A 16,683-nucleotide genomic window follows, 5' to 3' on the forward strand; every position below is an offset into this window, starting at 1 on the left:
GTGGTCCGTCGTCCTTCCGTCCGTCCGTCCGTCCGTCAGTCCGTCCGTCCTTCCGTCCGTTAACAATTTCTCGTTATCGCATCTCCTCAGAAACTACCTGGGGGATTTTGACCAAACTTTGTCAGAATGATGTATTGGTACCCTAGTTGTGTCCCCCTGAAAATCAGACTGGTTCAACAATTTTTTAGTAAGTTATGGCCCTTTGTTTATTTCTATAATTTACATAGATTTATATAGGGAAAAACTTTGAAAATCATCTTGTCCAAAACCACAGGGCCTAGGGCTTTGATATTTGGTATGAAGCATCATCTAGTGGTCCTCTACCAAGATGATTCAAAATATTTCCTTGGGGTCTAATATGGCCCCGCCCCGGGGGTCACATGGTTTATACAGACTTATATAGGGATAAACTTTGAAAAACCTCTTGTTCAAAACCACAGGGCCTAGGGCTTTGATATTTTGTATATGACATCATCTAGTGGTCTTCTACTAAGATTGTTCAAATTATCCCCCTAGGGTCAAATATGGCTCCGCCCTGGGGGTCACATGGTTGACATAGACTTACATAGGAAAAAAACGTTGAAATTTTCTTGTCCAAACCACAAAGCCTAGGGCTTTGGCATTTGTAATGTAGCATCATCTAGTGGTTCTCTACCAAGTTTGTTCAAATTATCCCCTAGAGTCAAATATGGCCCCGCCCTGGGGGGTCACATGGTTCATATAGACTTATATAGGGAAAAGATTTTAAAATCTTCTTGTCAATAACCTACAAGATTCAAATTTGGACCACATGTATGGTTGTGAGTGGCAAGATGAACCTTGACACGAGTTGACCTTGATTTTGACCTAGTGACCTACTTTCACATTTCTGTAGCTACAGCCTTCAAATTTGGACCACTTGCATAGTTTTGTGCACTGAAAAAAACTTTGACCTTGACTTTGACCTAGTGACCTACTTTCACATTTTTGAAGGTACAGGCTTCAAATTTGGACCACATGCATAGTTTTGTGTTCGGAATTGGAATTTGACCTTGATTTTGACCTACTGACCTACTTTCACATTTCTCAAGCTACAGCCTTCAAATTTGGACCACATGCATAGTTTTGTGTACCGAAACAAACGTTGACCTTTACATTGACCTAGTGACCTACTTTCACATTTTTGAAGGTACAGGCTTCAAATTTGGAACACATGCATAGTTCTGTGTTCCGAAATAAAATTTGACCTTGATTTTGACCTAGTGACCTACTTTCACATTTCTCGAGCTACAGCCTTCAAATTTGGACCACATGCATAGTTTTGTGTACCGAAATGAACTTTGACCTTAAGATTGACCTAGTGACCTACTTTCACATTTCTGTAGCTACAGGCTTCAAATTTAGACCACATGCATAGGATTGTGTACCGAAACAAACTTTGACCTTGACATTGACCTAGTGACCTACTTTCACATTTTTGAAGGTACAGGCTTTAAATTTGGACCACATGCATAAATTTGTGTTCTGAAGTGTAATTTGACCTTGATTTTGACCTAGTGACCTACTTTCACATTCTTTGAAATTGATCTAGTGACCTACTTTCACATTTCTCAAGCTACAGCTTTCGAATTTGGACCACATGCAAAGTGTTGTGTACGGAAATGAAATTTGACCTTGAGCTAGTCAGTAAGTCTTGAAATTTGGAACACTCAAAAATGGCACATTGGTGGGCGCCAAGATCACTCTGTGATCTCTTGTTATATAATAAAACATACTAATTTGACATTTAAAGCAACAACAACTTTTACTTATAATACTTCAGATTGAGTTTAATTTAATGAAGATTGACGAACAATGCATTGTAGCATCGGAGAGGTCTCGCATTGTCCGCAGATTCAACTCGGGACAATGTCGAATGTAAGCAGCTCGACTCTTAACTTTACTGACATGGTCCTGATTATTAATCTGTATTATGCCCAAAAACTAACAATTGGCGAGACCGCAAAAATATTTAATCTATAGTTCTGTTTATAGGGAAATGGTTGCCTGACATTTTTCATCGCGATTTTGTTGTGCCAAGATTTATTTGCGATTCTAGAATTTCCCGACTACGACACCATTCTCATAAATAGAGTGGAAATGTAAGTGGAGGGATCAGAGCGAAACTGATCGAAATGCATTAGATAAAGAAGCCTTAGATCCGTTTTGCTGTCACCTCTTGAATTAAAATCGAACGTTTCCAATTTACAATTGAACAAGACTGGGAATATCAGCGAAAATTAAACTAAGACTATTTTCTAACTTACTGTTTATAGAACTTCGCCCTCCGCTAAATTGTGTTAATCAAACTTTAAAATAACACGCACTAGAACTCCATTTTAGCATGATATAGACACATGATTAGGTTTTCATTTAGCAAGTTTTTTTTCTTTTTATATACAGATGTTTTACTACCAATCTTTTACACACCTGGATTTAACATGTTGACACACATATAGTAATTCTTCATGTTATGTACCCTTTCTGTTTACCGGTTACCAGAATTGTGCTACATATCTTTTGTTTTTGACATTATCTGTATTGTATATACTTTATAATAGAGAATAGATTTATTACATACGTAAGGAGAGTATATCAAAATACAAGTATTTATAGAAAATATTACTGGTACTATTACCTTGAAAAATACATAAAATGTTCAGAAACTGACATCGCTTTTCTTCTACTTTTATCCAGTGACAAAATGGCTTATTGGTAAAGCATACAATTCTTTGATAAAACGATTCAGGCCTTTCTCGAAAAATTCTTATGTAATAGTTTCTGAGATGCGACTAGGTTATCAATTTTACACGATGCTCTTACCGTGCAAAACATGAAATACATGTACATACATCCTAGCGATTACTTCATATAAATCTATAAGCTAAATCTTTATTTTAAACATGTGCGATTAGTCATCAACAACACGAAAACACATCCTGACTGATGATGTGTATATTCGTTATTGCTCTTTGTTGCAGACGAAGCAAAATGCCAATTATGTTCACGAGGCGTTTTAATTCATAGGCTTCCACTGTCTGATTTTATCAGAGAGTGTTAATTGTGGCATTGTGATGGATTCTGAACGCTTTTGGTGATCCCTATCTACATAATGAGATAAGGAGCCTCTCATTCTCTGTACCAGACTTTGTCCCATTTTCTCTGCAAATTTTGCCTCGCCCTGTTGAGTTATAATTTTTGTCATGTTTTCTACTCCACGTCTGAAAGCCGGATTCCCAGACATTTTCTTCGACATAAGTCTAGATAGTTTGATCCTAATACGGCCGATTTCTGTATTTTCAATGTCCTTGTCGCTCTCTTGAGCCGCCATAAATTTACCCATCTTCCTCCGGTACTCTGTCTGTGCTGCCATTAATTCTCTGAAAAATATGTAATTTTTTCCATCGTGTAAGTATAACAAGCATACTTGCAAGTCGTAATTCTGTCGTAAGTTGTCTAGTTCTGCTTACAATTAGACATTGACAGTGTTGGTATAATCAATACTACTTAAGAATTGTACATTTTACTCTAAAAATATTCGCCTTTCAAATATGACAAAATATTACACTGCAAATGTGAGCAGCAATATTCTATTGACCAACCTACCCAAAATCAATTTCACCGTCTCCGTCTACGTCCAGCTTTTTTATGAGAAAATCTATGCAATCGTCACTCAATGGAATGTTCACCATCTGAAAATAAATTATATTTCTGACCATTTTGTCATGCATGAATAAATGATAGACGATGCATTATGTTTACTTTGATACACTTCGAGTGGTTAATGCTTCAGTCTTGGAAGTGCGAAGTTAACAACTTTTTAGTCTTTACTTTGAACATATTTGCAAGTAGCTGACGATCAGTTGCTATGTATTCTGTAATAAAAAAGGATTTCTTTATTTAATTTTAAAACGTGCATAATTTCGTTATGCTTAAGACATTGCCGGGTAAAAAGCATTTTACCCATTTTACATGTAGAATATAAAGTTGGATACCCTGAGTCCTGTCTTAATTTCGTTGTGGTCAAGCGTTTTACTGCCATCCTTATCAAATGCAGCAAAAAGGTCTAACAGACGGAATCCCATCAGTTTACCGAGTTCCATTAGTACGATTGTTGGGTTCTCATCCATCAAGGTAAGTTCATCATCATCACCGCGCTTGTCACGGCCTTGCACCTGAAGAGAAACTTGTGGGCTTATTCTGGTTTTGCTTGAAATTTCAGGTTAAAGATTTGATGCAATTTATCTCTGTCATTACTTATTAGGTAAAAGAACTATCATATATCATCATTGATATCACTTGACAAATGGTCCATAACTCCATCTTGTATCTTTCATGAATTATGGGCAGTTTGTACTTGAATTTCACGTTAAGTCTTTATGCGCCTTCACTTGATAATTACTAAATGTATTTCATTCAAACTTAAGATAGTTGTTCCACATTATCACCACATCATATGACAGAAGGTGCATAACTTTATCATGATTTTTTTATACTAAGAATTTCTGTTTTATATTTTGATGCACTTTTATTTTGTCTCTGTTATTACTATGTAAAATAGAAGCTGTTGTCCCAATTCATCATCCACATCGAGGGCAATTATCTTGTCAGCGGTAGCTCTAATTTCCTTAGTTATGCATTATTTTTACCATCAAATCTAAAAACAGCTGAGTGCACTTCTCTTGTTCTTCAATTAGTTCAAGACCATATACATTTGGCCCATTTCAAAATCAAACATCGTAAAGATTTTTACCGGTCCGAAGATAACTTTTATGTCTTTTATTGCTTTTATCTCGGCAAGTACGTCAACGAATGCAGGCTTCACGAGCTGGTCCTGAAAGAGTTAAATCGGTTAAGTTTGCAAAATATGAAAAACACTATTTGATATTGTTAGACTTCGTAGTCTTCAAAAAATAGGTAACATCTTTAAAGATTTGTCCTTATCATCTTTTTAAGATGTTTATTAGATTTTATCAGCTGTCGTTTACAATAAGAGTCATAGGAAAACAGAAATATCAAAATATTGACGCGTGCACAGTGTCGTCAACAGGAAACAATAAACCATGTAATAGATGTATGGCAACTGATTCAAACTCCAAAAGCAAGCAGAACAAACAAAACAAAGAGTGTTGTTTAACTAGTTAAGACTTACGGTTATATCTAATTCTCTTATTCCAGTTGTTTTGTTGTCTTTTAAGAACTCCAGGAGCAGCATGGCACCAGCAGGTGTTACAGGATTCTTCCCTATCTGGCAACAAAAATGTCTGTTTTTCTAAATATGCATTTTTTAAAAAGATATTGTAACAAATTGTAGATACAACATTGCTTTAGGCAGTAATACTAAATGGCCAATTCCTTTGTTACTATATCGTGAGCAGAATAATCTTTAACAGCATGATCCCCCGAGATGCCAATCATGTTTCTAAAGTTTAAAGATATACCACACTTTCCCAATTGTAACACTTACGCGCAATATTTCAAGAGTTGTGTTTTTCTTCAGACCAACCATCAGTTTCTCTAGACACTCTTTGCTGATCCTGTTACACGTGATATCAAGTTCAGTGAGTGTGTTATTCTGCTCGAGCGCACGTGCTAAGGCTTGGCAACCATCTAAGTGAAATCCGTTCCATGCAAGGTTTAGCTTCCTGAGGCACGTATTTCCCTGCAAGATGCAATATTAAAAAAAATTAACAGTAATGAACATATGATTAATGCCCAAGAAAATATTGAACTAAAGTCAGTCCGAACCGATTATCCGCAAAGAAAACAGGGGTGTAGTGTACTCTTTTTCGTAGTCAAGGTACATTGGACCGCTCCTATAGATGGATATTATTCCAGTAACAGGTATAGTTAGTGACTGGTGTAACAATCAAAGAAGCATTCCCCATTCCCTTTGACAATAACATTTCAGATATAAAATCATATTTACTAAGTAAGAAATGCATCGAAGGAGGACTTTTCTTAGAACAAAACTAAGCTTTTGGTAGTACGTAGTGCTGTTTACGATATGATATGGCATTGTCGTAACTTCGCCAGTCCAGATTTATCATAATTCCAGCTTACGCAAGGGAAACAACCTGTTTTTTATATATAAATTGTTTAATTGACACAGTTGTCAATCTTATCCATTTTATTTCAATTTCAATGCAAGGGAAAAGCAATATAATCCATGTTACCTGCAATACAAGATAACACAGTCTTGCACCTGACAGTCTTCGTTTTCTTTGACTTTCTCATATTTCTAGATATTTGACGCTTACTTTTACGCATAAAAGAGACTTTTCTCTTTCCCTCAGTAGTTTATCAACATGTTTCAACTTGTGAAATTCTGTTTTGAAAACTCGTCTGTTTATTGATAAATCTCACTATGGAATTTGCCACAATAGTTTTGATCTTTACTTTTTTTTTCTTTTCAAATTACTGACAAATTAAAAGCTTTGCTCAAAGGTATCTGTAGTAATTATAATATGTATGCATTTTCCATGTTAGGATATAAAAGTACCTAGTCACCTAATACATGTCTAACATATTAAAAGATCCGTTGGAAGCAAAACACGCAATCAAGCAAAATAAATGCAGTCCGAGTCTGTTCATGAGGTAACGGAATGTGCAACACCCCTCAATCCCCATAGCACCGGCTAAAGCAGAATTCTGTTATAGTAAAAATGGATGGATTCCATGTTGCCATAGGACCTTGACCAGAAAATGTAACCACACTGATTCTAGTAAGCTTATAATAAGGCTTTAGCGGAATTATCTCGATTTTTTTTCTCAAAATGTTTTACTGAGAACACTTTTTCGGTTCAAAATAACTCTTTTGTCGGAAACTGACCCTTTATTTTTTTCAGACTATGTACTTTGATGCAGTTAGCTACACATGTATCTGTAATGAATAGTGCTTCCTTGAAGTTTGAATTTTTAGTTACCGTGCCTACATCTGAGATAGCAGTCGATACTATAAACAGTAAACGGAACACTATAGCCGTCTTATTTTGCGTATATCGTGCGTTATGCGCTACGTTTACATACGGTTTATGTTTTTATTAATCAAAGTGTATCTTCACTGAGTAAAGAATAAATCACGAGACTGGTTACATTTTTATCTATTTTCATATATGAAAATATCGAGCATATCGAATACACTACAGTAACTGTCTGACGTTTCCAATTACGTCAATTATACATGGTGCCGCTGCGTTATCAATTGATCATGCGTGGTGACAACTATAACCTTCCGATATATTCAATACCATAGAAGAAATGATTTTAGTATTTACCGCCAGTCCGTCGGCAATGAAACAAGCGCCATCTCTGCGTAGATGGTTCCAACTAAGGTCTAGTGACACAATGGTTTCATTTTCTAGAAGTGCTTCACCAATAACCTCTCCACCAGCCATTCTTAACTCATTACGTGACATATCAAGATGCCTCAGGTTAACGGGATGCTAAAATCATCGTAAAGTACCACGTATCAAACCTTATACAAACAGATATTTATCTAAAAAAAATAGAATCATATAATTTTCAATAAAAATACATGAAATATTATTATACCAAACTTGTATATAGCACCTTCTTTATGTATATAAATGAAATTAAATGTGATTTATAGAACATATTTCAAAAATGTTATAACTGAACATAACATAAAAATGCAATCGTAAAATGAAACACGAAACAAAGATTATAAAACAATAATTCATAGGTCATTTTGCAAAATGTTTGTAAAAAGGCAGATTTTAACAACAACAACAACTTCAGGCTGGCTGACCCAGGATTACGGCTTCAAGTGTAAGGCATTTCTAGACTGAGTGAAAACTTGTTATAAACTTACCTCAAAGAGAGGCCGAATTATCTCAGAGTCACATTCCCGCAAACCATTCCCTATATTGTAAATTATATGTTTACTTAATACTTGTCATTTTATTTCCAGCACAAATCTATAACAGAACTAGAAAGCTATTTTTAAAGTTAACTGGTAAAAAGCACGACGAGCATCTTGAAAATACTGTCGATTTTTGGGTAATACCTGAACGTATATAGATGTTTCTGCAGTTCTTTCTAACGATCGTATTTGGCTATATCTTTGTACATATATAGGACGACATTCTACAGTTTGGGCTTGCTTTTGAAAAAAAAATCGAGTTAAATAACACCAACAAAAGCCATACTTTTGTCTATGTCAAAATGCATTCACAAAATAATCAAAACAAATGAAAACAGCCACAGATGATATGGTGCATAAAATTATGTTTTAAGCTTGTCATGAGCATTAAATTCAAATTTCTGGTCAAAATGTCAGTGACAGTGACAAACTTCATGAAAATAAAAAAAAATCTAACTTGACTGTTATGCGAAGCAAACCCAGTTTTTACTCATAACCCCACTGACTCGGAAAAACCAACACGGGACTTTTTTTAAGTTTCTTGCAGAGACATAAACTAAATTATTTCATCATTGTTGTCTTTTTGATACATTTCCTAACAATTTCAGTAAATTAATAAAAAAATGCTAAGTGAACGTTAATACAGATGTAAGCTGTAGACAAGTAAATAATACTACAGCCAATTATACAATACAATAAAATGAAAAATTCGAACGTTTTGATAAAATATATTTAATTGTATATACTTCTACTGTTGGTACTTCGGAAACACATACATACACGCATGCGCGCACACACACGCACGCACACACACCAAAAAAGAAAAAAAATCAAAATTCACATTTTTAATTTTACTGAACAAATGAATAAACAAATATGAAGACACTTTTCAAGACATGAAAATGAAAAAAACTGCATATTCTCTAGTGACAAATAATTGTTAGTAGCATCTTACCAGCTATGCTGAGACTCTTGATTGTATCCTGGTCAATGATGATTTCCACAATGTATTTCACTCCGAGAGCAGTGAGTTTATTGTCTGACAAATTCTGAAATTTTGTCATGAATTTCGTTGAAAATAATATTTTCAGTTATAGGTAATCATTCAATACAATCTGTGAGAAGATCCTTCGGAAGCGCGGAACGCCACCAACCAAGCAAAATGGTAAGAGATTCTGATTGATTGAGTTCGTGATGCAACGCCCTCCAGTTTAGTTAAAAGGAATTGGGTTTTATTATAGTAACATTGAATGTTCTGTATGATCACAAAGGACTAGAAAATATAACAACACTGAGACCAAGAAATGGGGCACATTTATATCTTGTAACAAGTAATACTCGCATTAAATGCTGGAGTATTGCCGTTTGTAATATGATTTTATTGTAATTAAAATTAAAGGTATATTATATGCATTAGGTTTAGAACAGTACACACCATATACATGTATAGATAAACACATTATAAATGTGTAGTACCACTAAAAACTGGCCTTTTTTTAGCGCAATTAACTCTTACAACATGACATCTAATTATGAATGTAGCTCTATGTGCAAACTTAATTCATATATATCTAGTAAACTTAAATCGTTTCATGAGGATTTTATACATTTCAAGTAAATATTTAGATTCTAAAGACAAAATATTTAAGTGAAAGATGGCCATGTGATATCTTTAAGGGAGATAAGAACTTTGGACTTCACAGTACAAATTGTTCATACATATCAATGGATGATTTAACATCTGCATCGAGCGAAATAAGAATACCTTATCTGATATATATATATATATATATATATATATATATATATATATATATATATATATATATATGCTTTGAACAGTTTATTTTGTCTTTAGTCTTTATATATAATATTGTTCAACTTAAGCCAGTAAGGAGGTTAACTTAATCAAACTGAACCTGCTATTATTATAATGTCATATGTTTTCTTATTTGCATTGCTGCATTCTATCATTCCAAATGATTTTATTATAGATATTTTCATTGAAATAAATTATGAAATCAGAGTAGAAGTTTCTTTTGCAAATCGATTTTTTTTGGAAACTCATTTACTTTTCGTGTTCAGTTATAGGGACTATAATCGAGGAAGTAACGAAGTGTGCCATAATGTTTATAATATACATTTGTCTTAAAACAGGTTTAAGCTTACCAGATTTGTAATGAAAGTGTTCTCCTTCATGGCATCGGCAATGTACTTGGCTCCCAATGGTCCCATATCGTTGTCAGAAAGGTCCAGTGTCTCTATAGTGCTGTTCCCCTAGAAAAAAAGAATACTTTTACCTGTCAGCTACTCCAGCCTGTACAGTAACTGACCAATATAACAGTTTTAGCCATGACAATTATTTAAACTGCTCATTCGATCATTATGTGCCGAGAACCAGTCAAACCTGCCTCAGAGTAGAGTAAGTAGAGTTCTGCGTAAGATTATTAGTTACTAGACTTGTCCTAATCCGTGAGCCGAACTTTCTTACAAATACCAAATACAGCTGCCTATCCATCTTTATACACACTTTAATTCTATTTCTTACTGAAAGCCGGAATATATTTGTTTCAGTTATTCAGGCATGTATTAAGCTGAACTGAAGACATTTCAGATTTTTTGATATAGTCTAACATATTTTTTTTTAAATATACAAATATCGACCTTTCATGTATTTCTTTTTTCTTAAAATAAATGATGATGATTTACATACAACTAAGGCTACTGCAATAGCTTTAATGTCATCAGTGGTCATATTTCGGTGCCACAAGATGCACTTTTCTTCCCGGAGACCTTTGTAAAAACTGGCGACGGGATGGACACCAAATGTGCTACACGCACGTAGGTACATGTCCTGGCAAGGTTCAGTCTTTGTTTGTGGATCTCGTATTTCTTCTTCTGTCAAAATCAAGGTTATGTTCACAATTAGAAACTTTGTACCTTTTACGGCGATTTTTTTTTCTCCGTGATTTTTTTCTCATTTTTTTTCTTTATTGATTTATTTCAAAGTTATCGCTTATTTGATATATGCACCACACAAAAATTAAAACACTTCTTAATTGTTAAATTTACTTACCTGTATCAATGTTTGAATGAATTTTGTTTTCTATTGCGACTGTTATTATTATATATGTATATGAAAAAGCTGCATTCCGATGTGATCGTGGAAAATCGGTCTTTTGCTCTGACAAACACACCATTTTGCCATACGAAACCGCAAAAAGTAACATATTTCCAAATTTTCTTAAAAACTTTATTCCCGGACCTATCATGTTTAGCTCCAAAGCTGGAAAGGGTTCACTCCCATCCCATCCCCGCCACCCCAATACACACTAGGGATTTCTGTAGATCTATCATTTGAAAAGCATAATGGCTGTATATCGTCAGCTATCTGAAGAAATATTGTCAGGATTTGTTTTGTCGGTCAAGTGGTTTTTTATTAAAATTCTTCCGGTTAACAGTATATTTACTTAATGCCGTCTTATATATCAGACCGGCATTATTGTGACAAAAGGTTCTGATTTTGCGATAAAGTATACAGTATGTGCCATAATTCCAATCTTTTCATACTTATTGGTGTATATATTAGGTACGTTATTTTAATCGTGTTTTTCTGCCATTACAAAGGCGGAATACTTCTTACTGCTCTATCTAAACCTGATAGAAAATTGGAAATATATATAAAAAAATGTCTTTGAAGACTATATAGCTTACCATCATACGGATACTCTGCTCCGGCTACCTCCCAGTCATACATATTAAAACTGTTTCTACTCCGGCTAGAGTCTCCACCGTCACTTTCTGTGTTCGATACCCGCCGGCGATTTCTCCCTACCACCTTTCTGCCAGTCTTGACCCGTTTAGTTGACCCCTTATTCATCCGGTGTTTAGCCATTATAATGTAAGGGTCGGTTGTTTCCGCTCTTTTTATCACACTCCATATGTCAAACTAAAAAGAACTGAAATATGCAGTTTCGCCTATCAAATTTATGTTTATAGATAAATGCATTTCTTCTTTGCATTCAAAGCGCAACATCCTTGCTCACCATAAGGTATACCATGGAAGAGTTAGTCTTGGGACTTTATCAGAAGTCTGATGAATGAGAGTGGTCTACCAGTGAACTGGTTCACAGTGCACTCCATTTTGCTATGAAAATGTAAACATTTTTTTATAAAAGTTAAATTTGATATACATGTATTAGAGGACTTTTAATTTTTTTTTTTTTTTTTTTTGAAAACGGTCTTTATTAATTTTAAATCTTTTGCTCAAAATACCTTAGAATTGTTAAAAAATACCAGATTTGAAAATGCAATGAATATATACTGTTTGTCTTTAACATTGACAATTAAGCTTTATTCATACAAAATACTAAAGTGGGAATACAAACAACAATAAGGTTCATTAGTGTAACCCGGCGTGATAACTTCAGACAAAAAGAAAAGTTAAGTCATCATCATTACGAGAGACAAAATAGATTGTCAAGTAAAGGTAGTTCTGCACGTTTTCTTGCCTACCTAGCGGGGAAAGTATACATTTATCCGAGCACGCGCCGGGGATAGATATTCCTGTCTTTCCCTAGGGAAAAACCTTGTCTAAAATAGCGTGCACTAAGGTGACGTCACAGAGTACTGGTACCATTGTGACGTCATAAACTTTATAAATAATGTCGGGAAATACCCAAACCTATTTGTCTCCACGATCTATTTTGAACATGATAGGCAAGAAAAATGATCTAACATGTCTGCCTGTGTAAGACAGCTGTTTTCCCTACCCTCGGGACAGCATGGATAAAAAACCTCGCTAACGCTCGGTTTTCCATTCCACACTGTCCCTCGGGTAGGGAAAACCCCGTCTTGCACAGGCAGGCATGTAAGATCCTTATAATGATAAACCGGAAGCAATGGCGTAGCGTCATTTACCGGATAGCGTAGAATAAAGCCTGGACTGGTATACGGAAACGGAAACCATTTTAATAATTAAAGGTAACCTGTGAGGAAAATTATTAAAACGCAATGTTGCTATCTTTCTAGGGGTAAAATGTGATATTCAATAGTTTGACACTTAAAATAATTCCAAACATTATCGCAAAATCATTTTGGAATGTGCGGATCTCTTTTATCATGAGCAAACAAATTTAAAACTAACACATGGACCTATACATTTAATTCACAATATTAAAGAACATATGTTAGTTTATAATTGTGAGAAAGTTCATTAAAGTCTACAATGTAGAAAACTTTCTGTTCGTAAAAAAGTAATCAAAATTGTGATTTTGCTATAGACTCCCATTACGAAAACGTGTGTGTGATTCATTTTTTTTTCAGTTCAATTTAACAAAAATTCTGCCACATGAACATACCTTTTTATTTGCATAATTGTCTAAGTAAAATCAAGTTCTACATCGTAGAAAATCTGAACGTGTAGAATTACCTTAAATTTTAAACCTGTTTGATTTTGCTTATAGTTGAACTGCATAATGAAAAGCTTAAAACGAAAAGTATCATTTACCATCATTATACCATGAGTGTAAATGAAATTTAAATAACTGTCGTACGGATTAGTAACCGCTCAGTTATTTAGTTTTATGCTGTTTTGGTAGATTTAATTCCGAAATAAATGTAATCGTTTCACATCATTAAGTGATCGTTTTACTTTGATTGATATTGATCAAGGAACCATGTGTGGGAATTTGCCACAGATGTACAAGAAAACGCGCTCTATTCATTTCATGAAAACAGAAAGAGTAACCTTGTAAATGATAAAAGCAAAGGTGTCACGAATCAATAATTGTAAGATAGATTCTACAGAATATGTAAATGAATTAAACAGTTTATGTTAGAGTTAATATTTTCATATCTATAAAATTTGGAAAATGCTACACTCTTCATTATGAGAGAGATTGAAAGACAGATTTAGTATAGGAAATAGTCTGACTCGTCTTTATTACTTAAGCGGTGATTGGCAAGGAAAATAACACATTGGCCTGTTGTTGATGCCTAGCTGGAAGTTGGACAGTCTGTCTGAAAATTTCATATTACTACTTAAGTATTAGAAGTGTACCACACAATAGTGTAAAAAGCAGTATATTACATTTGCAACGACTGAAAATGACATTTTACTAAATTAGTGTCAGATATGTCACAGAAAAGAGTGCGAAAAATGGCACATAATTTCTGTAGGAACAGAGACAAAACTGAAAAGTCTTACTGTGGCGAATTATTATTACTTCTAAAAATGATACGGGAAAGAGTATTAAAATGACAAATTTACATGTATAGTTTTAAAGTGTGAAAATGACATATTACATCTGCAGCATCAGACATGTCACAGAAGAGGGTCTGAAAATGACATATTACTTCTTCAGCGTCAGACATGTCACAGAAGAGGGTCTGAAAATGACATATTACCGGCTTCTGCAGCGTCAGACATGTCACAGAAGAGGGTCTGAAAATGACATACTTCTTCTGCAGCGTCAGACATGTCACAGAAGAGGGTCTGAAAATGACATATTTCTTCTGCAGCGTCAGACATGACACAGAAGAGGGTCTGAAAATGACATATTACCGGCTTCTGCAGCGTCAGACATGACACAGAAGAGAGTCTAAAAATGACATTTTATTTCTGCAGCGTCAGACATGACACAGAAGAGAGTCTAAAAATGACATATTTCTTCTGCAGCGTCAGACATGACATAGAAAAGAGTTTAAAAATGATATTACCTCTGTAGGATCAATCATATCTCTGATCTCCGCCAGCCGCCTCTTCTCCTCTTCAATATCCATCCTTTTGAGAAGGGCTTGCACGCACTTTATAAAGAAATCTCCATCATCCGAATTTTTCAGAAACTCAAGATTATATTCAGCAACACCAAATAGTTATTATAATTTTGATTATAACATATATATATATCCATCTGTATATACCTTTAACAATTACTTTGTACCATTTTCTAACTCTCTAGTAGATCTATCTGGATATCATAGTTATTAGCAGTGATATTGGGTAGAGTTTATCTTTTTTTGTATCAGATTATATTTTCTCAAAGGCTTCACTGATTCAATTCATCTTATATGCACGAAGCTGCATGATATCGTACGGTTATAAATCTAACACAGAAAGAATCTCAGTTCACCAGATTATCTCTAACGGAAAGAAGAAAATATATTGATTCATTACCATTTATATTAATCATACAAATTTACCCGTCGTGTCTAATGATCCATAATTTCAGTAAGCGTAATTCTTTCTATTTTCCTGTTGCCGTTCATTCACTCTGGAAATAGGACTTAATTTGCACTTGCATGCTGAAGTATTGGTGTAAAATATTGCGCAGCGTTTAATGTCACACCGACACAATTATAAGTCTTATAGCCACTTTCCAGCTTTACATCGTAGAGGAACATCCCCGGATGTCCTTACTAGCATTATTTCAGGCACGAGCGAGCACCTGGTTAGAACGATTAACTTTTCGTAAAAGAATTCTACAGTTCTACACCCTGAGCGAGATTTCTAACCAAAAATGCAGAGGGGCAAAACCATTTAGTATCCAACCTTTAGCCTGCTGGCGGCAAGCGGTTTTGCCTTTTCGACCAGTTCAGACCAAGATCAACCTGCAAATCCATGCAGTCTGATCATGGTCTGCACTGGTCGCTATTCAGTCAGTAAATTTCAGTGAACACCCCGTTGATAAACAAGTGGTACTGTCCAAATTGAAAGATGGACCATTTTAGAAATTTAGCAGGGTGAAGGTTAAATAGAAATACAGTAATAGTTAAAAACTGCCAGAATATACTTTTACTGATTGCTAAATGCTAATCACAATGCTATGTTTTTGTTGTTTTCCGATTTTTTTTGTGCTTTGTGTCATTATAAATGATACTGTATTTACCCATGTAAACGAGTTTTGTTATATCAGATCTGAAGTAAATCCTTTTGCAGGTTCACAAGTCCGATTCGCCTGTAAGGTAGGAACATCTGCCTATATTCCATGAATTATTATTTCAAGGATTTCTGGCGTTGATTAATCCAATGATATGCAGCGTTTGTAGTAGGACATACAATGTATATATTTCATCCATATTCTGAAGATCTAAGCCGATTGACACTTAGTATTGCAGGTAAGGAAGCCATTTTCAATATATTGATCAGCCAGTCTCTTAAAACAAATATAACAAAACATAATTACCTTAATATATTCCTAACATTGAATTACAATACTATGCAAACTTCAGATGTCCTGGGTAAGTCACTGGTCTGGTATTTTTACAGAGTAACATAGTCATGTAATGCCTGTAAAAGTAATGCTAAGATATTAAGGCGTCGTAAAGTTTTAACACGAAAGCCAAGTTTCCGTCATAAAATGCAGAGTTATAAAACTTTAGGCCGACTCAAAACAGTGTTTGCAATCACAGTACAATAGAGTTGTACAAAATATTTCTCTTTTAATTTAGGTTTAATTTCGTTCAAAACTCTACATATATTAACCAAAAAAGACATAAAACACGGGGAAATGTTACTGTATGTTGTAAATAATTTACAAAAAGCTTTGGATTTCATCTGGCTAAAACCCCGGTAAACCTACTAGTTTCTGAAAAGTTCTGTATTACTCTTAATTAGTTAAATAATCAAAAACCTGCGAAAGAGACGAAGCTACGTGGCTTAGGTGCATATAAATAGTCAGGACATTGCACCAGTCAAAGTACCAGTTTTTGTAAATGCTACGGTTTGTTCAGGGGTCTGTTTAGGACTGCTTAAAGGCTCATTTTTTCCAAATGTTGCT

General features: G+C 34.6%; 1 protein-coding gene across 2 annotated transcripts; it reads right to left on the reverse strand.

Moving 5' to 3' along the window:
• Positions 1-1,739: 1,739 nt before the first annotated feature.
• On the reverse strand, positions 1,740-16,625 carry LOC123556999 (leucine-rich repeat-containing protein 74B-like). 2 transcript variants are annotated; one of them, XM_045348161.2, is made up of 13 exons: positions 14,624-16,625; positions 11,618-11,852; positions 10,617-10,801; positions 10,073-10,180; positions 8,859-8,952; positions 7,853-7,902; positions 7,296-7,463; positions 5,486-5,680; positions 5,171-5,266; positions 4,772-4,852; positions 4,014-4,193; positions 3,625-3,710; positions 1,740-3,398 (listed from the first exon to the last, which is right to left on the reverse strand). In XM_045348161.2, the coding sequence occupies exons 1-13, from the start codon at positions 14,684-14,686 to the stop codon at positions 3,035-3,037; spliced, it is 1,905 nt and encodes a 634-aa protein (XP_045204096.2). In that variant the 5' UTR covers positions 14,687-16,625; the 3' UTR covers positions 1,740-3,034. The 2 variants fall into 2 exon arrangements, with proteins under 2 accessions (XP_045204096.2, XP_045204097.2); XM_045348162.2 differs by having other exon boundaries at positions 11,618-11,862.
• Between the last annotated feature and the right edge of the window lie 58 nt (positions 16,626-16,683).

The sequence above is a fragment of the Mercenaria mercenaria genome, chromosome 5, assembly GCF_021730395.1.
Source record: "Mercenaria mercenaria strain notata chromosome 5, MADL_Memer_1, whole genome shotgun sequence".
Lineage (NCBI taxonomy): Eukaryota > Metazoa > Mollusca > Bivalvia > Venerida > Veneridae > Mercenaria > Mercenaria mercenaria.